Source organism: Morone saxatilis, unplaced genomic scaffold, assembly GCF_004916995.1.
Source record: "Morone saxatilis isolate NCDOM2014 unplaced genomic scaffold, NCSU_SB_2.0 Contig6, whole genome shotgun sequence".
NCBI lineage: Eukaryota > Metazoa > Chordata > Actinopteri > Moronidae > Morone > Morone saxatilis.
Window position 1 is genome coordinate 7470068 of NW_023340206.1, and position 15680 is coordinate 7485747.

At 39.4% G+C, this 15680-nt stretch overlaps 1 protein-coding gene across 1 annotated transcript in view; it reads right to left on the reverse strand.

Annotated features, from left to right (window-relative positions):
* Window positions 1–4230: 4230 nt before the first annotated feature.
* The window catches only part of LOC118339771 (sodium-driven chloride bicarbonate exchanger-like), a gene marked incomplete in the record, with an annotated part of 43782 nt that continues 32332 nt past the window's right edge, over window positions 4231–15680 (reverse strand). The window contains 15 exon segments of the mRNA XM_035677492.1: window positions 4231–5643; window positions 6126–6163; window positions 6503–6616; window positions 7132–7196; window positions 7313–7435; window positions 7524–7697; window positions 7799–7867; window positions 8081–8332; window positions 8488–8649; window positions 8795–8908; window positions 9845–10006; window positions 10828–10933; window positions 12981–13226; window positions 13369–13502; window positions 14466–14545. Of these exon segments, the coding sequence (XP_035533385.1) occupies window positions 6151–6163; window positions 6503–6616; window positions 7132–7196; window positions 7313–7435; window positions 7524–7697; window positions 7799–7867; window positions 8081–8332; window positions 8488–8649; window positions 8795–8908; window positions 9845–10006; window positions 10828–10933; window positions 12981–13226; window positions 13369–13502; window positions 14466–14545 (1814 nt within the window).

Genomic DNA, 15680 nt, shown 5'->3' on the forward strand with positions numbered 1-15680 from the left:
TTACAATCAGATCATAATTAGGTGACAGTACTGAATGGTTTTTGGATTTTTAATAAAAATTAACAATGCACTTTTTGTGGAATGACAAATTAGAAATTACGCGACTGTTCTGGTGGTGTTGCCAGTGTTAAATGTCATTAATACTAATACATGGCAATACAGTCAGCGTGCCACTTAGATTAACCAAGGCATCCTGTAGAAATTAACTTCTAATCGATCATTCAATTCACAATCAATCACTCACTCTCTCTTTCTGGACGTATAACTGGAAACACTGATGTCTTTTTCTGGATGCAGGAGGAGAGAGAGAGTGCAGGTGATTAGTACAGACAGCCAGATAGGATATTATCCAGCTGTACTCTTTATAATTCATTATAAATAAATGACTCCACTCTGTTCCATTATATTCTTTATAATAATTTAAACTGTAGAAAGAATGGCATGACGCTAATATTACTACATTGCTGTCATATTATATTTAATCTACCAAATAATAGGCTTATTTTTGGACAAAATCTGTGTTCTTGTCTCTGATTCTTGGTCATTGATCTATTAGATAATTTACTTTACAGGTTTTTTTTTTAGTGAACCAGATGCTGAGATATCGGAGCTTCATCCATTCACAATCCCTCAGCCGAGAGGGCTCCTTGTTTGTTTTTATTACCTAAGTAACATGAGTAAGTGAAACACATGTTTTTATTATTTTATATTATATATCCTTATTAATCTTCTGCTATGTTGCACCAAATGTAAAAAATCAATTACATTTTTCTAGCTGATATATTTTGAACCATTCTAATAAGAATTGAGATCTAATTATTCAATAGTGTTCAGTTCAATGAAGAGCTCCCTCCAGTGGTCAGAGTGCAGAACTGCAACACTACACAACTATTGTTACATGAATTAATATTAAGGCAGTTCACTAAGTTGTTGAATTGCTATTTCTTTATGTGAAGTTATTGAACAGTTTGAGCTAACTACATTTAGCTTTCTGTTGATTACTTTGAGACATATTAATATGCAACACAAGCAGAATTTCCTTACAGTTACATACCAACTTTAAAGGATGAAGAGTTCCTTTATGCATGCAACAGTATATAAAGTAGTTAAAATGAGCTCAACCTTAAACATGTACAGCGGAAAAATGCAACAGACACATTGATGCAGCAGTAATATGAATCCAAAAACACCAGATTTAAAAATAAAACACTGACATTTTCCTGCACAATGACTACTTTTACTTTCATACCTGATCAATACTTGACTCAAACTAGAGGTGCCTCGTTGTAGCGTGAGTTGTTTAGGTCAATAAGATCAAAAACCTTGATCAGGACTTCTGCAGTTCAAACATGATTGTTAGTCAGAGCTCACCTGTGTTCAGGACCAAGGGGGATTCATGTTTACACAGAAGAGTTTCAGACTTTGACTGGTCACACACAGCTAGATTCAGGTTCAGGTTTAGGTTCAGGTTCAGGGGAGTCTGGTCTTCGATAGATCCTAGTAGCCCAGGGAGAGATATTCAGTTTTTAGTCTTTAGACACAGAAGCTGCTGCAGAAACCAGCAGCGATTAACAAGGGAAGCAGTTCAGTCACTACTTCCTGAAAGACTTTCACAATAAAATACATCAAGACTTGTTGATCCCAAGAGAAAATGTGGAATTAAATTCCTGTAAACATGTTCTTTTACTTGAGTAAATCTCATCCAGTGCAACAAAACTCTCTGCTGTAACAGATTTACTCCTTCTCCTTTTTTTTTCGGTAAAAACTTGCTCACATAATAAAGAAACATCACGTTGACCTACGTCATCTTTAAACCAGTTGACTTATGGTGGTTATGATCTGTGTGTCTTCATGTCTTCATCAACATTCCTGTCAGAGGAAAACACACAACAACTAATTGTTAATAATTATTTGTAATAAGATAAACTGCACAATGTCAATTTGAATGACTGAATAAAAAATAAATGATTATAATTAAATATGAGTAATAGTGACTAATAGTAGTACTTTATACTTCAGTGGATATTTGATCAGCTGATTATTTTTATTATCCAGTGACAATAAATTAAGGATAAATTGGTTTACTGAATGCTTATAAAATTAGTGCCATTTTCCCCACACTATATGGTTGATGGTTGAATAACTTTGTGTAGCCTTGCTGTGTTCAAATCTTTGCATTTATCTGTACAGGGTGAATATATTTAAATCATATTTCCATGTTTGTGTCTTTTAATGGACTTGAAGCATATTTATAAGTCATGTTTATGTCCTATTGAAGATATTTATTATTTTATTTAACAGTCATTTAGTGACAGTTAATTATTGGTGCTCTTAACAAACATACAAGTATTTGATTAGGAAGTGTCTGTGTGATTGAATATGTCTACTGAAGCACTTTGAACCATAGGGGGCACCACAAATACCCAAAACATGTATCTGAGCTGCCATATTAACAGGTGCACGTGAACAAGGCCTATATCGCTTATTAGCTCATAACTCAGTCCTGATTAAACCAAGTGTTGGTTTTGTTGGTTGGTTTGTGTGGAGTACCGTTTTGAAGCCTCGAGTTCGGCCCATGGATGTAAAATGAGAACTGGAGCCTCTGAAAAGGCAAGTCAAATAAACCGCTTCCTGTTGTACAGAAAGTACCCGGATGAGCTCATGCGCCCCTGACCTAAACTTTTTTTATTTATAAGCAATGTTTTTCTCCACATAAATATCTCATATGGAATAACTGTGACATACTATTTAAAAGCAAATTTAAACATAACAATTTAACAATAGTTATTTAATTCAGCAAGTCTTCTATCTATTTCTAATATCCCTGTCACCCCAACAGAATTTGTTAATAATGTAATGGATGCAATTCCCAAATTTGTGTTGATGTTCACAAAAATACATTTTATAACAGAAAACTTTAAAAACAAAATTTTAGTAAAATGCAAAAGTACATATAAACTATTTCAGCACTCTACAAACCCCAAGGCCTTCGTACCTATAATCTGTACTAACAGTAGGTAGTTCTTCAATAAATGTACTTACTTTACTGCATTTTCCGACCGTTTTAGTGAAGTAAAACCACAAATACAGAACTTCCAGACAAATAAGTTGCTCCACACGGTGGACACAGTCAGTGGATGAGATTTTTGGCTTGTTATGTTGGAAAAATATGAAGTATGCTGAAAGTTATCAGGGCAGTGTAATCATTCCAAATGTAAACTTATACGCTACCCTCATCTTGTCTTAGCAGCCATCTCATGTAATCCAAGTCATGTCATGGGATCAGGAATCAGGAAAAATCCACAACACAAATCAAAACAGGCCTGGAGGAAGAACAGATTCCTCCTACTGTTTCTGATTTATGCATTTAAACATTTTAAACCAGGACAGTGGTCTCTCTGGGAGCATCATGGGTCGGAGATACGGGCCTGTAACCTGTAACTCTGCCCTATGGAGGCTAGAGGAGCTTCAGCCTGAGGGTGCAGGGTGCTGTCTGCTCTCTTTCTCCCATGAGGCCAAAGACACAGAGCTCCTGAGGTCAAAGGTGGAGACACGGGAGCCAGTAACCACTCGAAACTACAAGCACTGGAGTGGGAAAGTTGTATAGAATAACTCTGGGGAATACATGATGGTACAGTAGTATACAGCGAGAATGGACTATCATATGTTAGAACACGAGCTGACCTCTGACCTCCCTGTGGACAAGAGCAAGTATTGGGATCAATAAAGTACCACATCAGTTCAAGCGGAGTTTGTTTAACATCTTTATTTACGCTCTCAGTCACTCACTCTCTCATTCTCGTGAAACAAATCACAATATAACAACAGATCCGAACTGATAGTTTTCTATACAGGTGACTTAAATTATTGAACAGAAAGTGTACAGCTATCACTACCAAATTTAAGGCAGAATTCCACACAAAAGTGGTCAAAATATTTGATATTGATATAATTTTGACCTATTATTAGTTTCTCTAATCAACTAAGAACCATCAATTAGACAATGGGAAAAGAACATCTACAACAAAAACCTGCCTTCAACACTGAATTCATGTTAGTAATATATTAGTAACATTTTACATGAATAAAATATACTATGTATTATACATTGTTAAGACTCTTTACCGTTTATTACATGTTGCCCTTCCCAGAAAAAGGGATTTATTGCATCTCTAGAAGTAACCATGGTCCTGCAGCGAGGCAAGTCGTCATGCAGGTGTTTTTTTTTTAAAAACAATTAGCTTCAGATGCTAACACATTGAGGGTCATTTGGATAGGAGATCAAATGTCCATGGATGACACTTACTGACAAGATGACGAAGAGTATGAACATGAAAAACATAAAGCTTTCTGTACAGTCACCCTAAAGTTCAGCATTTGCAAATTTGACGAATGTTTTTAATAAGCCAAGGCCATGTAGCCGGAGATACTGAAAGTTCCCGAACTATGCCGCCATGCTAGCTTGAAAATGAAAATTTCCAATAAGCTGCCCCAAAAGTATACTGCCGTCAAAGGAATAGTGTATTCTGGGAAATGTGCTTATTTACTTTCTTGCCAGGAGTTAGGGTTAGATTTCCGTGCGCTAAATACGAAGCTATCGCTAGCTGTTCTTACAATTCTGTCTTATACAAACTAGATAAAAAGTGTTAATTAGTGAGCGTTTGGCAGGTTTAGTTACTTTGGAAACAGCCAGGCTAGCCGTTTCACCATTTTTAGTCTTTGTGCTAAGCTAAGCTAGCTGGCTGCTGGCTCTAGCTTACAGGCATGAGAGTGGTATCGATCTTCTTGTCTAACTCTCAGCAAAAAAAGGCATAACTGTATTTCCCAGAATGTCAAACTACTCCTTTAACTCGTTTGGGGAAATGCTTCACTGGAAGAGAGACATTAATTTGTAAAATTGCAATGGAGAAGACTCTGGAGTGATATGAGCTGTCACTGTCACAAAACATTTAGATATACAGAATATAGAAAATGTATAATTAATACTTTCAAAAAATTACTAGATTCGCTATAGAGCCAACTCTTTAAGATACCAGTGAAATAGATTACTATTGGCAAATATCTACTCTTTAGGTTTTCTATTGTGTGGTGCATCAAGTTAATAGCGGCATTAAATACTGCACACAAATCCACATGCTTGCAGTTTGATGTGGCAGGTTTTTAAAAGGACAACTCGCAATTGTTGTTATTGGAAAAATATAAAAACATACAAAATACAAATAAAGAATATTTAAAAATGTTTAAAATTTTTACTTAATTGGCCCATTGACACAGCAGTTACTGTAGGTGTCATATAATTCTGGCTTCCTTCTGCTGCTGGTATCACCAAAACATAGATATACATAGAAAAAGAACACAAATGTGTCTCGGTTCCTCGTGTTAATACTGTTTCTAACAAATTATTCTTCGTTTTACACAACTTGCACACAGACTTACATGACAAAAACACAGTGTAGCACAGTACAAAGGTGGTTGAGTGTGGCACGGTATTGTTTTTTGTGTGTTTTGTTTTTTTTGATTTTTTGATCTACTGATTGACAGCACAGTGGCACCACCAGTATGTGTCATCACAAACTTGTCTCCCTGTCCAAGCTCTTCTCATGCCTCCGGCGTTTGTGTCGCTTTTCGCTGCCACTGGAACAACTGCACGGGAGGGAAAAAAACAATTAGACCAAGCAAAATGTTAAAAGAGAAAATGCATTGAGGTTCATTTTTCTGTAGAGGGAAGTGCAGAGTGCAGATGCAATTAATCAATCAATCCAGCATGCAAATATGTCTCATAAAGCTTAACGGCATTATGCCCGAACGCTTTAATATCTTGTGACATTGAAATATATAAATGTTCTACTACTGATTAACATATATAGTGCTATTAGTTTACAACTTTTACAACATGCGCAGGACATCATAAAATGTGTCCTTGAAGTAACATGCACACACAGGCCATGCTGTGTTGTCAATCCAGCAACACCCGTTAATTACTGCATTACGTCTCGATTTATTGGTCACCGAATCATTGCCCGCAGCACAGACCGACACCGTTCTCATCATGCAACAATCAACAGTCATCAGCAGAAAACACGAGACAAGACTCTCCATGCTGACAGGGACTGGGAACAACTTACCTTTGGGATATCAGCTTCTGAGAGGTTAGGAAGGGGAGCTTAGGGGTGGGATGGAATGAGAGAGGCAGGCAGGACACTATGTTAGTCTACTCCGTGGGAAATCTGCAAGGGCAGGGCTGCTCTTGGATAAACCTCTTTTATCTAAACACACTAGCTCCTCAGTTTCCTGGAAAAATATAAAGTAAATGTTCCATAACTTCTCAATAATAAACACTTGCCACTGTTTGCTTTAACACCCAGACACACCATTTTCCCCTTGGAATAAACAATCTTTTGACCCCGCAAAAACACCCCTGCAATATTTAACATTCAAGCCCTCACATGTATTAGAAGTACTGATCTGGATATCTGAGAGTAATGTGGATTGGTAGGCTAACCTTTTAGCGCTTGGTTCCTTCTTAGTGGTCTCAGTAGGGTTGACACTCTTCCACACATTCCCGAAAGATCCTTTGGACATTTCATCAGTGATGTTCACTGTGGCTGGGTCACTCCTTCAGAAACACACAGAGAAGGCCAAAATAAATATGATTTAACTTGCCATGTAAAGATATCTCCTCAGATAAAAGCACACTTAAAGATAAAAGGGAGGATTCCTGCCAGACTGATAACTACAGGAGCTAGGAGCACCAGTTCAACATTTACAGAGAGATGTTTATTTGCTTTCTTGCCCAGAGTTATATAAGAAGATTGATACCACAATGTATGATAAATATGAAGTTACAGCCAGGAGAATGTTAGCTTAGCTTAGCATAAAGACTGGAAACAGGGGGGAACAGCTAGCCCTCTGAAAGGTAACAAAATCCACCTATCAGGAGCAACTTTAACTTATGTGCTGGACTGTTTCTTGACTATTTCGTTAACTGTGTCCTAATGCAGGACTTCTGTTTTTTTACACTATGGTCTTCCTACTTTAATTAAGTAAAGGACACAAATATTTCTTGAATACCACCACTTACACAATTCATTTTGTAGAAAGCTTGGGCACCTAACATGCAGAATGACTTACTTTAAGTTTTCCTCCATTGGCACTTGTACAATGCCTTCTTCCTCTGCAATAATACTGTGCTCCTCCTGGAGAAAGACACAAAAGAGAAAATCTAAAACACTGCATGGATAGCAGCTCTGCCGCTGCAGTGGTGGAACTATAGAGTCATCAGAGTGGGTATTCGCTCAGTCTATTACTGCACCTCTTGTTCAGCATCTTCCAGTTTCTTCTTCTTCCACTCCGGCATCAGGTCATCCAGCCAGCTCAGCTCTCTCTTGGTGAACATGAAGTCCAGCAGCTTACGAATGAACACCAGGGCCAAGACCTGATGCAGCACAAACAGGCGAACATCAACCAATCATATGCATTAAGCACACAAGTATATAATTCATACACAAACACACTCCAGTTACCATCATGGGGAAGACGATGGCAGCCTTGGAGGTCTTGATGACCCAGAGCAGGATCAAGCAGCTCAGCTGGACGATGGTGAAGAGGTGCACCTTCCTCAGTGGGACGTGACGAAGGTAGATGAAGTCTGGCTGATGTTTGGCCGGCATGCTGAACAGCCTGAGACGGTCGAAGAACTGCACAGACACAAACAGACGATCCATTTGAGAGCTCATCGTGCATTATTTCTGGCTGAGTTAGCAGGAATCAAATACCAGCAGGCAGAATCTGAGCTCACCTGAATGCCTCTGAGTGAGGAAGCTCCCATGTACAGAAAGACTCCGTACAGCACAGGCATGGGGATAAACTGGAGACAGATAGAGATTCAGGATCAGATTTGTGTGTAATTCTATTTTTTACATATATATTCTTGAAAACAAAAATAACCTAAAAAGACAATAAAAAAAGTCCAAAGATGACCTAAAGGAGGAAAGAAAGACTTGTTGAGTTGCCAGTTTATTAGGGTCCACCAAGCTAAAACTAACGCAAGTCCTGTATATTATGGCATTCATCCCCTGACCTTCAGCACAGAGGTCATGAAGACGGAGCAGCCCATCAGGGTGAAGATCATAAGGCCGGTGAAGCGCTGCTCTCGGATGCCCAGGAACTTGGGCTGCTCTCCAGGGGCCGAGCACTCAGACTCCAGCTTCAGGCTGTTCACGTGGGAGATGGAGAGCACGGTGGCTGCCACGAACCACGGCAGGCCCATCACCGAGCATACGCCCAGCATCACCCCCACCACAAACAGGTCCAGGTGGTAGCCACAGCCTTTCTGAAGATTAAGAAGAAGAGGGAAAAGGTCACATTCATTGTGGACATTATTTAATTTGTTGTAGGCAATAAATACAAATATAACCAATTCTCTGAGATATGTTCATTTGGTTATTTTTGTGAGCTGGATTCTTAATTTTTGACGTTTTGAAATACCTTCAGTTTGTGCTCCTTCCTGTTAATAATGACGGCTGTGATCTGTTGGTCCATGAAGATGAGGATGGTGCAGAGCAGAGCAGGGAGGAAGGTGATGATGGTGGTCCACCAGGGGTTGGGTCCCACAGGGTTTATAAGCCAGCCACGATCATCCCTGGTTGGCTGCGTGGAGCGAAAAGTAAATTAACTCTTATTGCTTTATTTCTTTTTTAATTTCAAGATCTTAAGTAAAAGATATGTATATATATATATAAAAAACAGGTGCATACAGCAGCTTTTTATAGTGGAGGCTTTCATGTGGACTTACTTTGAACTTGCTAGGGACCTGTAATTTAGGTGAGGGGATCCCCAAGGCATAATCTACAAAGACCATAGTGAGGATAGTGATGAAGACGGCAAAGTCACTGATGATGCCCCGCACCTGGAGGGAACAAAGAGACGCACTTATCAGACACAAGTCCACTTCTAAAGCTGCTGGATCACAAAACATATTGAAAGCAAAAGTCAGACACAAGATGTGCTCTCTGTACTGATGAATCCCAGCTTAAATCTTTTACAGATTTAATGTGAATATTCATCCCCAGTTTTCTTTTGTTTGTGTTTATTCCCTTCTCATGGGTATTAATACAAATGTCAGTTCATTGCTACTTTGTATTTGCCTTTCTCATTTAAACCTTTTTGAGTATGTATTGCATTTGCTTTTTCCTTCCTAGTCATCCAGCTCTGCTCTGATTGGTCCAGTCTGAGAGCAGACTGACTGAATCAAGCAGATATGTCGCTCTTTATGCTTAATAATATTGAATGTCTGACAAAGATCTCTTTTACACTGAAATATTGCTCTGTAAATATCTATTGGGAACTGACAACAACAACTTTTCAGTACAATGTGCAGATCTTTTCTTTGACTTCTGATAACAGCAGCCTACAGTGAAGCATCCACAAGGTGGCGCCGGTACACTATAGATTGGCTGTCAGCATCACGCCACATATTACGCTCATGAGTGTCATCTCAATGATAAATCATAGAAAATGCACACATAGAACGGCCACACAGACTGCAGGATTTTTACTGTGTCATTAAACAACCAATAGATGGCAGCACAATCTAAAATGACACAGACAGAGGCAGAGTTAGGGCATGGAAAACAATTTCAGTGTAATTTCAGTCCCTTGGCTAAATGAGAAGTAAATGGATGACTGTAAAATTAATGAAGCAGATTTAATTTTGCAGCTTCAATACACTTGAAGACAGTGTCAGCCAGAACTCTGAAGGTGTGTGTGCTTTAAAATGTGCTCCCAAATTGATACAGTGAAGTGTTTGTGCGTTATTCGGGGATGACTATAGCGTGATACGTGCCTTGGTGGGGAAGTAGCGGCTCGTCTTGAACTCCTTGAGGAAGGCGGACATGAAGACGGTGGAGAAGAAGAGGACCACGCACCAGAAGAGGACGTCAGGGATGTAGGGGCCGTGGGGGCCACAGGCGCTGCCCTCAAACTCCCCGTGAAACATCTCGCACTCCTACTGGCACCAGAGGACACGGTGATGATGATGATGATGATGATGATGATGGTGGTGATATTATTCAGGATGATGAAGGGGATAATGAGGCCAATAAAAATGATTAGAGTGGCAGTGGAGATAATGGATGATGGATGTCGGTGGTGAATTAGTGAAGTCTCAATATCAACAATCTGGTACATTCACTATTGATTTCTTCAGTAATCTATAGTTTAAATATCTATACAGTGCTTCATTCATCCATATGCATACAATCTAAATGGCCTACATCGACTCTGCCCCCCAAAACTAGTTGCTCCTATACGTATTACAAGCATGTGTGGGAGTGACGCAGCACGCCGCATGACTGATCTGTGTCTGCCAGTGAGAGAATCCACTCTTCACGCTGCATCTCCGTGCTCATTCTGCACGGCTAAATCCTGTGAAATCCTACCCACACGTTCTTAATCCCCGCCTAGACTTATGACGCTTCTTGATAAAGCAAAGTGTGGGCTAAGTGAGACACAACACGGCGCCAGAGACTGTGAGAAATACCCCCAACTTTCAACTTTTGTTTGTGGGTTAAGTTTGTAGGCTGGCAACTGTGATTAGATGTGCTATTTCTGTCTGTGTTAGCCTCCTCTCTCCTCCACTCGGGACAGATCACACTTTGACTGCTATTTCTTAACTGCTTACAGATCCAGATCTTCTTTATCCATCATTAGAAGTCTACTTGAACCCAAGAGAGTCAACTTCATCTAAGAATGTCTAGGCCACTGATAACCCGTATTTTAACCCACTATTTGTTCTATAATTTACTCCAAATGTCAAGGGTTCCTTACGTTGACCTCCAGCATGGTCCAGTTGACCTGGGAAGCTGTGATGTTTCTCTCCTCCCAGTACTGCAGAGTCTCATTGCTGGGGTCCCGGGGCTCCACACATGCACACCTACAGAGAATATTTTTATTTAGTTATCTTAAATAATGACAACAGAACAAGGTTAATATACTAATCAAAAATAAAAGTACACTAATAAATAAAGACAACAACAGAAAGTCAAGCAAACAAATTTTGCACTAGCAATTTCAGTTCTGTAAAATTTCAAATGATATACTGTATATAGATACACTGTATAGATAACAAACAAACAGAGAAATAACACGCAGCACATGCATAAATACTGACATGCAATCTTTAGTTAATCTGTTATCTGTTGTTTTTTTAAGTCTTTTTTTTAAGCTAAAATGCCAAGAATTCACTGTTTCAGCTTCTCAAATGTGAATATCTGCTGGGTTTCTTAATTTTCTAGGATATTAAAGTGGATATCGTTGGATTTTGGACCGTTGGAGAGACAAAACAAGCAAGTTCAATATGTGTTAGCTACTTTTTAATTAGTTTTTCCAATTTCCCTGACATTTTACAGACCAAACAATGACAAATGAAAATAACGGTCAGATCAATCAATAATGAAAACGATCGTGAGTTGCAGCCCTGCAGTGTTCCACTTTTCAATACACACCATTTCTGCAATGTTCAGCCATCAACATAATGACTTTTTCTGCTGGCATTTTACAAGACTAAATGTCAGCATCCCCTGCTGTCCACTACACCAGAATAGAAAACCACAGAAGGAGCTCTTGGCTGGACATAGCCACTAGCCAGCTTACAGTATGTAGCGGGATAATGTATGATGCTCCTGACTCACACTCAACATGGGATTATTCACCATAACACAAAACCCATTACGGGAAAACTGGACAGTGTGTCTACTATACCACTGCACCATCTGCTGCTGATGATGCAGCGAAACACTTGAGCACGTGTGTGCAAATGTGCATAGTTGGATACACTCTACGTGGCAGCATGCAACAACAATGACAACATCAGTACAGAATGATTAAAAGAGTTAAAGTGGACACCAGGAGCCAAGAACTTCTCAATTTGTTTATACTTGACCTGCTTTATTGTCATCTTACAATAATACCTAGTATGAAGAAACTACATCTATATATGTGTGACAGTATAAGTTACCAAGAGGAGCAATTCATTTAAAAGCAGAAAGAAATCCTTAAAACTACAACTATATTGTTTTTTTTCCTAATGCTTAAAGTAACAGTCAATAAATTTTAAATATTTACTGGATGCAATGTTGTTCCACATCTCTCCTCCGATCGCTGATTCATAGATCTAAGACCTATTGTTGCCAACAGTTTATTAACCTGAAGGTAAAATATTAATGTCTTTATCAAGTTGTTTTCTTGTAGCTCAACCAACTTCCAGCTCCCTTGCGACTGGTTATTGATCCATAAAGTCTCATGACAAACAACAAAAAAATAACAATTCATTTATAGTAGGGCTTCAACTAATGCTTGTTTTAAATATTGAGTTTACCGGAGTACTCATTTAGTCTATAACAGGGTTTTTTACAGTCTCACACACTCTCTCAGACTTACTTAGTTAGCTGTGGGCTAATGCTTGAGATAGATATTTTTGCCCTATATATTTGTTTACATTTGCACCATTAAAAGTATACCGAATTAGCCATTAGCTGTTCCTGTTTGCAATGTACCCAAGGATGAACAGACAACTGTCACTCGGTTACTTTCACACTGAAGAAACCCTAAAAATATGGCAATAAGAGCTCCTTTTTTTGTATTATTTCTGAGTGGATTTATGTACGTTCATTCAAGACTGACATTGATGATAATGATATCCTCCGGAAGTGGAAGTCACGCTGAATCTTAAAATATGTGTATCATGTCAGTATGATCAGATTGAGTGATTCAGATGAGTTATGACTCCAAATATGCTAATTCCAGCTCACGCCTCATGTCTTTCCCTCTGTGCCCGCCTTTTACTCTCCCTCAGTTTGAAAACCTTTATAAAATGTCAGAAAATAGTGACAAATGTCTAAATATGTCTTTAAATTACATGTTTAACTTGCTTTTATCCAACAGTGCAAAACAAAAAAACAGGGGTATAAAGGAGCACTTACGAGTACTGTGTGAGTTTCTGAAGGTTGTTGTTTTTATTGATGGGGTAGTGCACCCCCAGGTGGATCAGCTTCTCCAGGGCCTCATAGATGAAGATGATGCAAATCAGCGCAGCAAAAGCTTCCTCAGTGAAGCGTGTAATGTAACAGACGAGCGAGCTGGCATCAGTGGCCACCAGCAGCAGGCAGAAGAAGGCCGTCCACAGGCCAATACAGGCCCTCAGGGAGAGGTAGGAGAGGCCATACTCCCTGAGAGAGACAGAACACACACACACACACACACACACACACACACATACACAGGAGTGAAGGGATAAGCAATTACATACACACAAATCCCCCATCAACACAGAAATACTCAACTATAACAAAAAACAAGAAAATAACCCACTTGCAGAACTTGAAGAGGATTTTCTCAAAGACAAGAACAGGCCCCGTGCTGCCCAGGATGGTGAGGGGCTGACCGGCAAAAAGAGAGTAGGCTATCCCAGTCATGGAGGCCCCAAACAGGGACTCAATAGCACTCTGGAAACACAGGAAATAATGCTCAGATTCAACTGCTGAACTCCATTACAGCCATGCTATCAGCTCTGTGAGGCTGTGCTTGAACACAGCAGTGCTTTGAACTAAATGCTAAGGCTAGCATGGGAACAAGCTCACAATGACAATGCTAACATGCTGATATTTAGGTATAGAGCCAAAATGAAACTGGAAATTCCAGATTTAGTGCCATTATTGGAAATATATATATAGAAAACATAATCTTACTCAATGGTATGTTGTGTGGTTCACTTCATTTGTCTAGATATCACTCAAAACAAACAACAAACAAACCGAATGGTGATGGTGATCAGGTCAGACAGGGCCCTGACTGTCTGTACATAATCTCACAGCAGTCCATTTAATAGATATTTCAGCCTGGACCAAAGAGGTGGACTGATCAACCAACATTGACATTGCTATCCCTTGAGCCACACCGCCAGCATGGATAAAAATACAGCATAGGCCTATTGAACTATAACAGCTGTCAATGAAAGTGAATGGAAAGTAGAGCAACATTAGAAATTCACGGGAGAGTGAACATTTCCTTTACTCAGCTACTAGTTTCAAGGTGCCTTTGAGTAAGATGTGCAAGTCATTTTAAAGCTGCTGTTTTCAGTAAAAAAGCTCTGAAAACCAACAGTTTTCACATTTAGTGACTAGCTGGTGAACATAGTGGAGCATTTAGCAGCTAAAGAGACAGATATTTCACTCAGGACCAAAAACATATTATATTATTATATATATATAATATTGGTCAAAATGACTCCAGATGAATGCTAATGTTGCTCTGTAACTGGATTGTTAACAAGTTCACCATATCAGCTTAAAAGGTGATTATATGTCATTGCTGTCTTCACAACTTGTTTCCAATTATTGCAGGTTAAGACAAAGCTTTTAGGTGTGAGCAAAGAGTCTCTTTGGAGCAATAAAGATGTTGCTTCTTACCACGCGTCCCTCTGTTGCCTCGCCCAGGAGTCCTCCGAAGGTGATGACAGGTGACATGCAGGCGCAGTAGAGGAAGAGGACGGACGCCAAACACTGCAGGCTGAAGGCGTCTCTGATGTCACTCCACAGGAAGGGAGCTTTCCTCCGAATGTCGTTCACCAAACCGCCAAAGATCCTGATGGAGAGAACGGATTACTGTCGCAGTGAAGAATGACTGACATGCAGTAGGGCCTAAGGATTATTTTCATTATTTAATAATCAGTTGTTAATTTTTATATGTAATTCACAGGCATTAAAGGGTTTGTGTCTCTACTCCCCGTCTCTCTAAAAACAGGACATTCAAATTAAAAAGTGATTGAGATCATTAATAGAAATACAGAAGATTATTAATGTAATGAACACCATACAGGACACCATTATGGGACATTATCAGGAACTGTGCAACGTTGAAGCCTGTTAAAAGACAAAATAAATATCTTGAAGAATTCAGCGATACATCCTCTTAAATCATATTCTAGCTGCTTTCTGTGATATAAACGTAACTGATTGAGTTATATTGATCACAGGCTCCTGAATAAAACTGAAACCGTATCTTATCACCAAATATCAATACAACACTGATCATGATGAAACTGCTGATTAATGAGAAATGGAGGATATTAATGTTAATATAATAAGATGTGACACATTTCCCCCAGAGCTCAACGTGTGAAACAGATCGATGAGATTCACAAAGATATAAAACAGGAGCAAATCCTCACACTGGAGAACTTCAACCACAGGGTGACTTTTTATTGATTATCAACCCTTTAATGTAATCTCACAGTCCTGTAAAGTGAAACCGGGCTCAGACTGACCTCCCTGTCCTCTGCAGCTCTGGTCCTGTCTGATGCTCCGCCTCCTTGGCGAAGTCAGCGCTGTGGGCGGAGCCATTAGGGACGGACGGCATCTTCCTCTTCTCCTGCAGAGAGACAGAGGACGAGGACACAGGGCTGAACCACTGACAGTATATAACAGTGAAATTACTTAAACCTGCAGTCTCTCTCACAGCCAGCAGGGGGCAGCTCCACTCTGATAGTATTGAGTCTTATGGAGAAGTTAGTAACTGATGGTCCCATTTAGGGTAAAATAGACAGAAAGCAGGGTATGCTTTAGGGCGGGGCTACCTTGTGATTGATAGCTCAACGCTCCAAAAAATACACTAAAAACATGGAA